At 36.7% G+C, this 15830-nt stretch overlaps 1 protein-coding gene across 4 annotated transcripts in view; it reads left to right on the top strand.

Annotated features, from left to right (window-relative positions):
* Reck (reversion inducing cysteine rich protein with kazal motifs) overlaps nt 1-15830 on the top strand; it is a 104792-nt gene that overhangs the window by 51112 nt on the left and 37850 nt on the right. For all 4 annotated transcript variants that reach the window (XM_021248494.2, XM_087183709.1, XM_004870117.3 and 1 more), the window contains exons 3-6: nt 17-91; nt 971-1007; nt 3729-3814; nt 6225-6272. In XM_021248494.2, the coding sequence (XP_021104153.1) occupies nt 17-91; nt 971-1007; nt 3729-3814; nt 6225-6272 (246 nt within the window). The remainder of the gene's footprint in view (nt 1-16; nt 92-970; nt 1008-3728; nt 3815-6224; nt 6273-15830) is intronic.

Here is a 15830-nt window from a genome sequence, read left to right as displayed (position 1 = left end):
TTTTTTTGTCAAATAGATTTTCTCCTCAAAAAGTGAATCCCGACTGAAACACCTATTACAACGAGCCCCAGATTATTGCCCGGAAACAATGGTAAGTCTTACTTAACTAGGGAAGCTTTTTTCTAAATGAAACCATCTAATATGTTACTTTTAGATTTAGCAGCTTTTTAAATGTGTTTGGGATTTGTGGTCCATGTAAAATGTTAGATTTAACAACATACAGTATTTTTAAACAATCTTCACACAAATTGCTAGATAGAATATTGTCTTCTTTTTATCTATCTGAGGATGTAGGTCAAAAAGCAATCTTAAATATGAATGTATTCCAATGTTCAGATTTTACTATAATATTTTATTTGGAATTTGGAATTGTTTTGACTAATTTTATGAAAACTGTAATAACTAAATTTGTATGTATTTTTATTTTGAAAAGTTGAATCTGGGATAAGGGCAAAATATATAACATAGTATTCTCATCTTTCCATTTTCTGACATACCATAGATATATTGCTTGCCTGTCAGAATCAGGTAATTTAACATGTTTTCAGGGCTTGAGCTAACCTCAGTGTTTGGGTGCTCATGGGTCAGGCCAAGAAAGCCTGAGCTTGCATGAAAGCTGTGGAAGGGAAATTCTGTGGAAGAGAAAAAAGCTGACAGCCAAACAGGTCTGACTAACATATTTTCCTTACGTCAGTGTGTGAGATACTTTTGTCTCTGTGCTTGGAATCAGTATCCTGAGTAACCAGATTGGTCCCTAGTACTTTTAGATGAGAAAATAGGAAAAGAATAAGCAATGTTTTCGTATCTTGCTTTTTTAATTTTTATTTTTACCGAACGATGTGTATTTAACCTAGAACACTGATTGTATGGACCAGCCATAACCAAATTACAGTAACTGTACTTTAGAAATAAATTATCATCTATAGAAACTGGTTATCTACATAAGGTTTTTTGGTGATTACAATTTCAGGTTGAAATTTGGAGTTGTATGAATTCATCTTTGCCAGGTAAGCAATAGCAATGTAATATTTAACATTTTAATTTTAAAAACTTATTTTATGGATGTAAAATCTGTGTCATAGTTCTGCAAGCTAATTTGTATTTTAGAATTTTTGTTCTTCTCTTCCAACCCTCAATTTTTTTTTTTTTTTTTGTACCGGAGATTGAACTCTGGTCCTTGGGCTTGCAGGGCAGGTGGCAGAACCACTGAGCTAAATCCCTCGCCCTACCCTCAAATTTTTAAATACATTTTTAATTTATTCTCATCTAAGTTCATTCCTTAACTTTGTTCTCTTGCATCTATTTTGCCCATTCTCCTGAGTCTTTGAAAGATCGCTGAGATCTGATTCCCAGATCTTATGGCTTTTTCGCAGTATTTACTGTCTTTGATTTTATTGTCTTTTATTGACCCTCCTTACGACTTCAGCTTGGCCTTAGGATCTTATTCTCTCTTACCTTTCTCCTCTTAGCTGCCGTAGGACTGTAGTTCTTCCCGTGTGCGGTGTCCCTTCTTCCTCTACCCTCACCCTCATAGTCTCATTCCTTTCAGAATGGTTATCAGATTAGCTCTAGAAAGGGAACTCTGAAATCTTATTTGTTTTTTGTTACTTATAGACCTCTCTACCTGAATTTGTGTATCCAGGTGGCATCCGAAGTGCAAATCCAAAATCAAACACATAACTGCCCCTACTGAGAATGACACTAAACTGGAAACTTGCAAGTTATCTTTGATTCCTTTTTCTTCTAGCTTCATTGACTGTCCTCTTGCAAAACTTTGCATCTGTCTTTATTCCTTATTCAGGTCATTGTAAAATAGAATATTATAATAAACTTATGTTTGCCATTTCAACATGTTATGTTCATCTTCCCTGGCCCCTTCAGAAAGAATCCCTCAGAGGATATCCATTGGAATAAAAGCCAGACTCCCTAGCCTGGCATTCTTGGTCTTCTAGAATTAAAGCTTATTTTCCAGTCCTGCTTTAAAGCCAGTGCCGTAAAAAAGGAATGTACCTTATGTGTCTCTGAATTTTAAAACATGTTGGAAGTTTACATTTCAAACAAATTGGGTGTTGCCTTCCTGGAATTACCCACTTCCTTGCCTCTTCTAATAATCTTTCTACCTAGTGTCCTGGAATTTACACACACACAAACACACACACATGTGCTCACACACAGTTCCTACCCAACTGTAATCTCAATAATAAAATGAGTCATATGTTTTATCTATTTCATAATTTTGTAGTTGACACAGCACTAAATAGAATATATTGTACTTAGTAGGGACTCAGTAAATGTAAAAGCTTGTTGAATAATTTAATATTTCCTAAGGCCACTGGATACATGGAAATAGCAGCATACTCCATTATGTATAATAGCTCAGAGTTTATGGACTTATGTGGTTTCTATTCACAATTCTGTTTAACACATGAGAGATTCTGAAGAGTAAGCAACAGAGATTCAGAGGAAACTGCTAGGGTATTGGGCTAGATGGGAGTCTGTTGGTCTTGGTACTCTTAAAATATAAAGAGATAAAGAAGCTTATATGTAGTCTTTTTAGTCAATTTTTATAGTGGAGGTGTTTTATATTTAATCAACTTAGGGGACAATTTTGAGAAATTTGTATGTCTATAAACCATTTTTTCCTTTCATTCATTTTGCTTTGTTTTTTAGAAGAACACTTCTATTTGTCATATTAAGTCCTAGCTCCATTTAGAGAACTGTATTCCCTATTACCTTGAATCCTTACCATGTCTTCCAAATGTAAATAACAACCTAATGCAGATTTGGATTTGCAGATCTGTAAATTATGTGGAAGTAGCATAAAGCATTTTTTAAAGGAAGCAAGGAATATGCACATCCCTTCAAGCTTGTCTTTTCTCTTTGCATGATTATTTCATCTCTTTTTATAATTATTTCTTATATCTCCTAATTTTATACTAGGAGTCATTTGTTAACATTTATGGTTGCAGAAGGGATCTAAAAACATATTAAAAGGTTTTTTATGTATTATCTTTTGATTTCACAGTAATTTGTTTAAATCACTGCTGTGCATAAATTGAACCAAAAGAGTACATAGTAATTTTGCTCTGTGATTAAATGAGCCCATCAAAGCAAGGCTTGACTCAACACAAAAATTGTTCCTGCATGTTTTCTAAGTATGAAGGGGTGCTTTTTTGGGGTTGTTTTGTTGGTGGGGATCAAACACAGGGCCATGCACATGCTGGACAAGCACTCTACCACTGAGCCATCCCCCCAATCCCTAAGTGTTAGTTTTAAAACAGGATCATAGTTTTTATGCTCTTCTTCATATTTAATATTTTGAACACAATAGCACTTGTGCTCTTTTTTTTGTTTGCTTATTAAGTTAAATTAGAAACTTTGCCTCTGATTCATAGTCTGATAGTTAAAGCATAAATTTCTTACTCTATATGTCCTCTGATAGAGATACTAACCTCCATAAAAGTTAGAATTACTTAAAGAGAGTTAAAGGGAAGTAAAGAAAAGAGAAGAAACACAAAGGACCCGATAAGTATGCTGTGGGGGGCTTAAGGACTAGCGATGATAGCATTGGGAGTAAGGATGAAGAGAAGGTCTTAATAATTTTGAGGCCCTGCTATCCGAGCTAGTTTTCCTGTGGACATCTTTTAGTGGTATCTGTGGAACAGTTTGATGTGTTATTTGTCTCTGTCACTACTTACTACCAAAATTTTGGACATTTTGTTTTTAAGGTGTGTTTAAGAAGTCTGACGGCTGGGTTGGCTTAGGCTGCTGTGAGCTGGCGATTGCCTTGGAGTGTCGACAGGCATGCAAGCAGGTAACAATGGGCAATTGGGCTTTTTAAGCATCATGAAATACAGTTTGGGTTTCAGATGTGCTAATCTTTTAGGCCTTGCCTACTTCATAGCTTTGGAGAGATGACCCACAGAAACTGCAAATTAAGCATTTCTTGCATAGACCATTTCCTTTTAGAATTGTTGCTTTTTTAGTTATGGCTACTGCAGGTAAGACCCTCAGCTGTCTTGTATTTATTTTCTTTTTTTTTAAATTAATTTTATTGGTACATTTTGGTTATACAATATAATGACATTTATCATTGGAAATTTGTATCTTTACATGATCTCTCTTGGTTCTTATTTTTCCCCATTCCCTTGCCCTCCCTTCAACCCCTCCATCCCTCCCTATTTACAAAGACTTTGTTTCCATTTTTTCATTTTCTCATATTAATTCTATTCCCTTCTTTCCTTTCCCCTTTCCTTCCTATTTCACATTATCTATTATACCTTTTAGTCCTTATTTATACTTTCAGTTTCTCACACTAGAGAAACTATTTGGTGTTTACACATGTGTGTCCTATTTATTTCACTTAAGAGTATCGCTTCAATGTGCATCCATTTAGCTATAAATGTCTCTAATTTCTCATTTTTTATGGCTGAGTAGTATTCCATTTTATTTTTTAAAAACCCACATTTTCTTTATCCAGTCTCCAGTTGATGGGCAATTGGGCTTGTTCCAAGTTTTAGCTATTACAATTGTACTTCTATGAACATGGGTGCACATATATCACTGTGGTAGGATTCTTGTAATTCTTCAGGGTAGATACCCAGCAGCGTATTTATTTTCTTACCTTTCCCTCTCTCTGCCATGCAAAGAAAGAATTTTATAGGAATCAAGACCTTCCATACTTTGTTCTGTAGTCAGGCTGAGTCATTGCAGACTGACTCCAAGTAAATAAATATGCTTTGAATATGCTTAGATGAGAGCAGTTGATAGAGTTGGTTTATGTCATTTTCATCTTCCCTTCTCTCTGAGACTTTATCCTGGCATGTTCTCATATCTCCTACCTGCTCCTAAAGGAAGTGTGACTCCTACAGTGAGTTATGGCTTTTCTTCTCTAGTCCAATTCTAGTTAGGCCCCTGAGTTCTTCCTTACTGCATATATTCATAGTGGTACCTCAGAATGGAAAACCAGCCTCTTAGCTTCTCTACTCAAAGTGGTGGAAGTAGACTTATCTGAGAAAAGTTAGATAAGTTGTTTAGATGATTATTTAAATGAATCAAAAATCACAACAACTGAGAAGCCTTCTCAAGTTTTTTTTCTAGAGATTGGTCTTTGGACAGGAGTATTGGAGATGTGGTGTTACACAAACTAGTGTATTATAGCCTGAACAACACTCTTTGGGCAGAACACTTTTGGCCTAGCTATCTGCTGCTATCTGTATGTATTGAAGTGAAACTGAGTTGTAGAAAATTTGAACTGTAATAGGTCTAGTGAGACAAAGCATTTGCCAGCCCATTCTGCTTCTTATGTTCTTCATCCTCATCAGCTGGCTTGTTCTAAATTACATGGGCCTAGGTGATACAATAGGAAGAAATGAACAAGGGACCCAGAGCCTATGTCTCTGGAACTTTAAGTGGAAGCTGATATCATGTGAAAGAATAACCACCTATCAGCAGATTTGTTTTGGCTTGTTTTATTCAAGTGTAGTAAATAACTTGCTGTTTCTCTGAGCACCAGTTTCCTAATCTGTAGAGGGCATAATATCTTCTCCATAAACTTGTTATGAAAATTCCATAAAAGTAACCTTTGTTAAATGCCTGACATGGTACTCATCCCTTCTTTAGTTATCCTCTCCATTATAAATAGCACTTTTCTGAGGGAATGAGGCCAGTACATTCACTATAAAAGCTTTGAATATGAAGGGTTAAAGAAAAAACAAAATGTAAGTGCCCTGGCAGACCTTCAGAAGAAAATTTGCTGTGACAAAGCTTCACAAGAAAATTTGCTAGAGCAGAATTTAGTTTAAAAAAAAAAGTCCTCTGATTTACATTGCCTTCAAAGTCATCTAGTTTCCTAAATAACAGAAGAACCATGTTATTATTATGTGAGATTAAAACCATAAAAGTTAGAGTGAAGCTCTAGCATATTGAATAGGTCCTATTGATTTTTTAAAAGATACGGCCTGAGGGCCGGGGATTTAGCTCAGTGGTGCTGCTGCCTGCCTCACAAGCACAACGTCCTGAGTTCAATCCCTGGTACCAAAAAAAAAAAAAAGATATTGCTTGAAATTTGTTATATTTTAGAAACTTTTAAGTATTTGAGTATAAGGTTTGCTTTGATGAAATAAAGAATATTACACCAGCAATTAACATATACTAATTTTTGTTCTTGTCCTGTGCTAAATAGCATGTATAATAAATTAATGGAGAAATTTCTTGGCTTTTAGGCATCTTCAAAGAATGATATCTCCAAAGTTTGCAGAAAAGAGTATGAGGTACGGATTTTATTTAACAAATTTGGATAGACTATTCAGATGTTATCAGAATTGATAAAATAATGAATTCATTTTTTTTAGTAAATTACCTTTTATCTTGCAAAAGATTTTAGCCTTGACAAAAATGTCATTTACTTTGTTTAAATATGTTACAACTTTAATTTATTTTTGTTGAAACTAAGTATTCATTTTTAAGTGTCTAGATCTCATAGACAAAGGATTTATAATGTTTTCATAACAAAACAAGTGGTACTCAAGATTGTGTAATAGTTTTTCTCAGGTTCTGTATCCTCTTTTACTCCTTTCCAATCTCGTGACCCATCTAGGTGTCCATTTTTTAAATATTATTTCTATCATGAAAAAATGTAAACAAAGAAATAGAATCACACTGCCAGTCTGAATAGCTTCAGACTTTACAAACATCCTGCATTTGGGGGGAAAATACTGAGTTACAAGGGCTGCATTAAATCTGAAACTCTTTGTCTTCCAAAGATGTGATTTCGGGCCGGGAGTTTAGCTCAGTGATTTCGCCGCCTGCCTCACAAGTGCAAGGTCCTGAGTTTGATCCCTGGTACAAAAAAAAAAAAAAAAAGATGTGATTTCAAGCATTGAGGCATCTAGATTTGGGAGCTATTAGAGCAAGAGTAGAGGAAGAGAAGGAGTAGAGGGGGGGATACACTATGTATGTATGTGCAGATGATTGTCCCTGATGTGAAAGGGCATCATCAACGGGCTACTTTGTTCATTTTCTAGAACCTATTGTTAAATGTGATCATTTTATTGTTTTTCATAGTATAAGGTCAAGGCCATGTAATTAAGGAGATTTAAGTGCACATGCCTCATTCATCATTTTTATAATTAAACATTGGAATTTCTATTGCTTTTAATAATCTGTGTATTCTTGGAGAAGAATAACTCATAACTGCTTCAAGTTTATAGTTCTAATTTTTTTTTCTTTTCTCAAAGCCTGTAATTATATCTCTTGATTAACATTTTTCAATTGGAGAGTCTTATATCATCTCTTTGTAGTATTTTGCTAAGTTATATTTGTTCCTCTGAAGCAAATTTCCAAATTAACTACAGCTCTCCTCTGTGTTTATTGAAAGGAACCTTGTTACAAAGAAGTAAAAGGTCCATTCTTCCTTCCTGCCTTTCTTCGTTCCTTTCTTTTCCTTTCTCTTTTTCTTTCTCTCTTTCTTACTTTTTCTTTCTTCTCTATTTTCTTTTCTTTCTTCTTCCCCCTTATATTTCTACCTTTAAAATGATCTGTTTTGGTTTCCCTTGAACAAAGTGGCTGATAATTCCTTCTTTTCTCCCACTTGATGTTTGACATTGTCTATCTCCTATAGCCTGCCTTCTATTATTTGAGTGTGCTTCCTTCTCTTGTCTGGATTTCTGCATTGCCCTAGGAAGTCTGCCAGTTTGTGTTGATGAAGGACTGGACAGGAAAAGTGAGAGAGACAAATACTGTCCTATGATAGAAATCCTAGGAACAGCTTGGTTTTCCCAGCCTGTCCTCTCTTGTTTACCTAGAATTAAGCAACCATTAAAGAGTTTACATAACAAGAACATTCTTTATTTTTTATATTAAAAGCTGACCCCTCTGGGAGGCTGAGGCAGGAGGTTTGCAAGTTTGAGCCCAGTCTGGGCAACTTAGTGGCTTAGGGAGACCCTGTCTCAAAATAAAAAATAAAAAAAAGAACTGGGGATGTAGCCCAGTGCAAGGGCCCTAGGTTCAATCCCCAGTACTGAAAAAAACAAAAACAAAAATTGTCTCCACAAGGGCTGGGGATTTAGCTGAGTGGTACCACTGCCTGCCTTGTAAGCACAAGGTCCTGAGTTCAACCCCCGGCACACACACAAAAAAATTGTTCCCACAAATTATTAAGGGTAATTCAAGACTTGATTTGATTTTTTACATTACATGTTATTTAGAAATAAAAAGATAAGTAAGAGCACTTTAATGCAAGAAGAGTCTGCATTATAAACCCCAAGTAACTGTACCTGTCGTGATTGTTGAAGTCTAGTCTAGAAATAGTGTATTTTTTATAAATTGTGTAAATTTGCTGTGATACAGCCTATTTTAATGTAGAACAATATCAGAATAATTTATAAACCTGAGCTTTTAGTATCTTTTTCCTGGAATGGTCCTTGGGGTGAATTTCTAGATGTTGAAGCCATTACTGTAGGCTTACAATTTTAGAAATAGCGTTACCCTGAAGGATGATTTTGTGTAGTTTGATTAGAGATGCAGAGAGTGAGTAATTACTTTTGGAGAAACTAATTATCCTTATTGGAAAATGGATCTGTGTTCCTTTTGAGGGAATTTTCTAAGAAATTTATTTAAATAAAATTTTAAAAATTTAATGCCATGTAAGATTCTGTTTTGTTCTAACCAAACTAAGATAAATCAATTAAATGTAAAGCATTGTTCTGATTTTATAAAGTCTGGTGTCTTATGTTAATCAACAGTATTTATTGAATACTGAAAGGCAGTTTTATATATTAGAGCAAAAATTTTAGAGTAAGACTTAAGTTAGAATTCTGGTTAAACAACTTAAAAATCCCTTAACTTCAAAGACTAAAAAATTGTATCTAATTGATTAAAATTAATTAAAATATATACTGCACACACAAGGCTCAGGGAAATTAGAAGCAGAGCAAACATGTTGGGAGTTATCAGGAAAAAGATTGGTATCATTTAGTTAAGAAGGCTGTGGATCAGAGGCATATTAGCAGAAGTCCTCATGGCTTATGCAGAGGGCAAAAAGAAGATAGGCCTATTTTGGGCTGAGAATCTGTGCTTGAATAGCTAAAGAAGAACCAGATACTAGAATGTTGACATTTTGGAGCTCAACCTATTATTAAATGATGATGAAGATTTTGTAAAAGAAGGCTTAATATAACAAAGCCAGTATTTTAGAAAGCTTTAAGACTTAGCTATGTGCAGGCTGTTTTAGACATTCCAAAGTCTTCTTAGAAGCTTAGCTAAAAAGAGCTAAGACCCAAATCTAGGACTATAGCAATAAAGTTCTGCATTCAAAAATAAATCAGAGATTTGAAAGCAGAATCTATCAACAGGGTTTGTTATGATGGATTGACTATAATGGATGATGTTCAAGGAGGTAGAATAATTCTTTGAAGCCTAGTTTCCTGGCATACATTTACTATTCTCCTGTGCTTGAAAACACTACATTGTATATAGAGCTTACTTTCTGGAAATAGGGGCTGACTTGATACTTACACCAATACTCTAGGTAAAAAAGAAATTTTAAATGGCAGCTTAATTTCCTAGAAAGAAAATATGGAATGCCCAAGCCAAAAACTTAAGTGAAGCCAGAACAGTGGTGCAAGTCTATAACCCCAGCTAATTGGGAGGCTGAGGTAGGAGAATCACAAGTTTAAGCCCAGCTCTGGCAACTTACCAAAACCCTGTCTGAAAATAAAACGGGTTGGGAAGAACCAACAGCCCTGGGTTCAGTCACCAGTGGGAGTGAGGAGTTTTGGGGAGGCCACTTAAGACAGGAATCTAGAAAAGTAAAGGCACTAAAGAAGATGGTAGCTTTAAGAACATTTGCTGAATCGGTTTTCATAGCTTTGTAGCTTTATGGAGATCAGAAGTCCGGAGGTCAATCTCTGGTTCTGATTGATAGTAGAATATGTAATTGAAGTCCCCTTCCCTTCCCCACCAGTAAGTTTGGAATCCCAGAGTATGCTCATGCTAACCTACAAGGAAAATTGTTTCTCAAACCTTAATGTTACCTCCTTTGAAAACTTAGAACTATGTATCAGCTGGCCTTCACTTGAGTTTTCAGCCCAAATCATACTGAGTGTTTTTAAAAACCTTGCGCTGAGAATTTTTTTAAAGTGACTCTAAAATGGTGGTGTCTCTTTAGTGCCTGGGACAAGCTAACACAGATCCTCTATGGAAGAACTAATCATTATTTCATACTCCTCGGAATTTCTCCAGATAATGTTCTAAGGAAAATAAGCAGTTCACAATAAATACATCACCAAATGCATCAGCAGAAAACAAGACTCATCAAATAAGAGCCATCAGGACAGAGCTGAACAGAATCAGACCTGAAGACACTTTAGATATAGAAGTTATCAGGTGCAGACCAGAAAATGTTTAAGAGATAAAAAATAATCTTTTTTTTTTTGGTACCGGAGATCGAACTCGGGTCCTTCTGCTTGCAAGGCAGGTGGCAGGACCACTGAGCTAAATCTCCTGCCTCAGAAATAATCTTGGGAATATGAAGAGCAAGCATTGTTGAAAACCGATTTCCAGATAAATAGAATTGAAGGTTGGGGATTTAGCTCAGTGGTTCCGCCGCCTCACTTGTAGGCACAAGGTCCCGAGTTCGATCTCCGGTACCAAAAAAAGAAAAATAGAATTGAAATGAAAGCATGATGGATGAGCGTTGTACTGATTAGATCAGTGAACTGAAAGCTAGAACTAGAAAAATTATATTAAAAAACAGCACAAAGGGACATGAGGCTAAAGAATAAAAGAAAGGATAGAAAATATTCTAATTGGAGTACTAGAAGAAAAAGTATGGGCAGAGGCATTGTTAAAGAAACTCAACAAATCCCCAACAAGTTAAAAAAAATCTACAAATTATAAACACAGATATGGCTATATTAGTTAAGGTTATCTAGAGGAATAGAAAATATATGTGTAATTATGCAAGAAGATTTATTAGGTAGGCTTAAGGGATCAGAGGTGGAAGAGGCTAGAGTGGTCATCTGCAGGATCAGAGGTGGAAAAATCCACCATTACTGTCAACACACTGAAGAGCCAGAGCATTCAGCAGCTGCTCAGCCCAAGAAGATGGAAGCTGCAGAACAAGAGGGATCAAGGATCCAGCACCAGTCCAAGGTTGAAGACCTAGAAGCTCACTTGCTAGTGCAAGTCTGCGTTGGAAGTCTGAGGAAACTGGAGGCTGATATCCAGAGGTGATGGCAAAGACTAGAGTGTTTCTTCCAAAACAAGGACACTTCCTTCTTCTTTTCCCTTTTGTCCAGTCCAGGCTACAGCCCTGTTGGTTGGTGCCACCCACATCTTAAGTAAGTCTTCTTCCCTCAGTTTGCTGGCCTACCTGTCAATCATCCATAGACACATGAAGAACTGTGCTTTCCAATCTCCTAGACATTTCTTAATCCATTCAGAGTGACAGACATATTACGATTAATGGTTACAATTGCCAAAAATCTTGAAAGCAGTCAGAAAAAAGACATTCCTTTCAAGAGTCCAAGAACTGATTTCCCAGTAGCAAGAGAGAAAGCCAGAAGACAGCAGAATGATACCTTAAGAGTTCTGAAAGAAAAGAACTATCAGTCTGGAATTCTGTACCTACCAAAAATATTTGTCAAGAAAGAAGGTGACTGTAAGATATTTCTAGACAACAAAAACAGAATTACCATTACTAGACCCTTTCTAGAAGTTTTCCTCCAAATGGAAAATTACTTAAATGCAAAAGGGATCATGAAAATAGAAAGTGTATAAATTAAAGCACACAGATTATGTAAAACAATAGTATTGAATTTTTTTTAATTACAGCAACAATAGCATGTGCACTGGGAAGGGGCTAAATAAGAAACATACTGAATTTTAAGTTTTAATGTAAAGACCATATCTCAGATGTGGTTAGGAATACGAGATTAAAGATAAGCAGTGATGTTATGCCCACGGTCAATCTTGAAGTAACCCTTGAACCTTGAAAGTAAATGAAGACTGAATGAAATACAGAGAACTGATTTTTCCTGGGTTGTCAAGGTTGCTGTGTGTGTATGTGTGTGTGTGTGTTACAGGGAATTGAACTTGGGGCCTTCATATGGAGCTACTTCCCCAGCCCTTTGGGACTCAAATTTATTATCCTCCTGCCTCAGCCTCCCAGAGTTCTGGGATTATAGGTGTGTATACCACCATACCCAGGCAAGATTGCTTCTTTGGGGAAGTGGAGGAGTAAGACTGATACTGACATTTCATACCAGTGCCCAGAATAGAATGAGATGTTTCCAAAAAAGAGATCATCCTATCAGTAGAAATATTCAAGCAACAGCTTACTGTTTTTACATATTGAGGAGATTGTAGCAATGGACAGGAAATTTAACTAATGATCTCTCTTCCAAAACTACAGTTATTTTGACCAATAACCAAGAAAGAATACTTCCTTCAGTATTTACAGAGTGCTGCTTTAGTTGGGCCGGGGATTTAGCTCAGCGGCAGTGTGGCTGTCTTGCAAGCTCAAGGTCCTGAGTTCGATCCCAGTAGCTTTGGTCTGTAGAAGCTACCAAAATCAACCATTAGCCTGACAATTTCTGCATAAACATGTTCAAGTATGGACATGCTCATTTTCACAAGCATGGACCTTGGCTCACCTAGGAGTATTGGTTAGGCAACATGAAATTCATGAATGTGCTTTGCTAGAACCTGAGATCATATTCAAAATATTCAACAGCTGGAATACATAGACACCAACAGTCAGAACAGATGTTGGCTGTAAATCACAGGTACAACCATATTACTGCACATTGGCTGATTAGAATTAAAGTAAACATGAACTCATGTTTTACATGAGGTGTGAGACATAAAGTGTAGATTCTTCTTGCATAGCTTTTGTCCACACCTGAGCTGTGCCCCTTTCTTCTGACCACCAAGATGGTGTTTTTAAAATTTTGATTATTGATAGTTATTTTCTTTTTTGGGATATCAGAATAAATATCATTGAGATTGCATGAGGCTGGTGAATTTCCAGAGACCTGACAGTGTCTGTAAAGTGATAAGATAAACTGTTCATTTAAGATTCATAAATCTATTTTATACCTTTAATGTCAGACATTACCTGTCATTCTCTTAACATAGTGACTATAACCATAAATAACTTTCCAGCTGCTGCATGATCCATTGAAATACAGTGCTACAAATTTGTCATCAGACTTCTTTTTTTTTTTTTGGTACCAGGGATTGAACTGGGGTCCTTGCGCCTGCACAGCAGGCGGAGAAACCACTGAGATAAATCCCCGGCCCTCATCAGACTTCTTCTCTGGGTTTTTAATTATATTCTTTTCAGAAATATCATTTTTATTTCTCTCCTTTATTTCCTGGCTTCAGTCTAACTTTTTATTTCATTAATAATTTCATTAAGGAGGGTGAGAAACTATGAAGGAAAGCTGGTAGGAGGTATTTCTGTGAGAACTTTTTTTTTAATCTTAAAGCAGTTAAGTTTTAAACTAAATCGTTGCTAATATAGGTAAATATTGTTCTGCCACTGGCTTGTGGTTCTTTGAGAATGCTAGATTAAAATTGAGCTGGGTGTGGTGATGGACCCCTATAATCCCAGCACTTAGAGGCTAAGGCAGGAGGAAGGAGGATCACAGGTTTAAGGCCAGCCTCAACTATATAGTGAGACCCTGTCTCCAAAAAGAAAGAGAAAGAGAGACTCTGAACGTATTTCTGAGAGGCTCTCAGAACCACAAAAGCAAAACCACTCAGCCTTGTGAGTTCCAGGCACAGTCAGTGCCACCTATCATAGTTGTGGAATATGAGTTGTATTTCACTTTTTGGATATTCACATGGTTTGAAATTCAGAATGGTATGTATCGCTTTCCCACCTCCTGTACCACAGCCACCAAGTCCCTAAAGTTACCGGAGATAGCCCTTTTCTGCCTCTCTTTACTGCAAATGGTAGATTACCATACATTTTGTTCTGCCCTTGGATGCCATTATTTGGCATATTTTTATGTATGCCTGCACAGGCTGTATAGTGTATCCTCGCAGATTGTCACAATAAACTGTTCTGCTTAAGATTTCCATGTATTAATTTTATTTTGTTCTTTTTTCTCTCAAATTAACCGTGACTCTAGATTTATTACCACAAGCATAAAGGAAAGAAGATGAAAAAGTCTCCTTTAGAGATAAGAGGGTCAGGAATATTAGAACCAATAGGATATACTGGACAGCTAGAGGCCTCTTAAGCTTCTGTATGATTGGATCTATGCTACAGTGTTTTTTTTGTTTGTTTGTTTGTTTTGGTACCAGGGATCGAACTCGGGTCCTTCTGCTTTTGAGGCAGGTGGTGGGACCACTGAGCTAAATCCCTGGCCCCTACAATGGTTTTAAGAATAGAAGAGACTGGGGTTGGGGATTTAGCTCAGTGGTGCCACCACCTGCCTTGCATATGCAAGGACCTGAGTTCAATCCCCAGTACCAAAAAAAAAAAAAAAGAGGCCATCTTATTTGCAGGTGACAGCTTAGCTATGGACAACTATGTTGTTCCTCAATGTATCAGCTCTTGGGTTTTGTTTCTGTTGGGGTTTTTTTTGGTACTGGGGATCAAACTCAGGATCTTGCGCTCATGAGGCAGGAGGTGGCATCACTGAGCTAAATCCCAGGCTCCACTTGGGTTTTTTTTTAACAAAATGAATTATGTGGGCTGGGGGTACAGCTCGGAGACCTTGGGTTAAATCCCCAGCACAAAAAAAAAAAAAAAAAAAGTGGTACTTTGCCCCACCAAAGCCTTCAGGACCTAAATGTAAAGTGTATTTTAGTTAATGCTGCAGAAATGTCAATAATTTTCAGGATATAGTGAATAGGAGAATGAATGGGCAATGAAATGGTAACATGCTATACAGGTATACCATATCAGAATAGATTAGAGCCGTTACCTGCAGCTGATGAGCTCCAAAAAGAGCGAAACCTATTAGGTCCTGCAGTACTGGCTTAAGATAGTATAAAGCCTTGATTATATTCCACTTGTATGTTGTTTTGTCATATTTGTATTGTAGTTTTGGGAGGGGAGAAACTCCTATTTAGTAATCCTTGTTGCTAGTGTATTTTCTTTTCAGTTCATTTTTCTCTGAAGTCACCTGAATGAGATCATCCCCAAATGGAAATGTGGTTAAATCTGTAGATTGTGGCCTGGTCTAATCTTAAATGCCAGAGTTTTCCCACTAGCCACCTGCTCCCATAGTCTTTTTGAGGAGTGGGGTTGGGGTGAGATTTCTGATGCCTAAGGATCAAATCCATACTAGGCAGACACTGCCACGGAGCCACATCTCCAGCCCAACTCCTATATCTTTAATTGCTCCTATGTCAGATGAATCAAGATAGATTTCAAATCAACCAAACTATTTCCTGCATTCTCTACCTCCACTGGGCTCTGCCTTTCCCCATATAGCACCATACATACACAGACACACAGACTCCACCACAGAAATATTTTTTATACTTTTCTTTTGGTTGTACCAGTACAGTCCTCCCAGAAATAACTAAAAGCCTAACAGGTACTTTCTTCTTTCTCATCACTTACCACAAATTACTGGCTGTTAAGCCCTAAAGATTCGCCTCCTAGGGTCGGGGATTTAGCTCAGTGGTTCCACCGCCTGCCTCTCAAGCGCAAGGTCCCAAGTTCGATTCCTGGTACCAAAAAAAAAAAAGATTTTCCTCCTAAATAATCTTAAATCAGTCTCCTTTCTAGACCCTCAGTTATTGCCTTCGTTTAGGTCTTTACATCACTTTACTGGACTATTACAATGGCTGCCAAACCAGCTTTC

This window comes from Heterocephalus glaber, unplaced genomic scaffold (genome assembly GCF_053883595.1).
Source record: "Heterocephalus glaber isolate CG9 unplaced genomic scaffold, H.glaber_assembly_v1.0 deba00001481, whole genome shotgun sequence".
In the NCBI taxonomy this organism is placed as follows: Eukaryota; Metazoa; Chordata; class Mammalia; order Rodentia; family Bathyergidae; genus Heterocephalus; species Heterocephalus glaber.
Note: the sequence above shows the minus strand (reverse complement) of the source record. Positions and strands in the feature narration are given on the sequence as shown.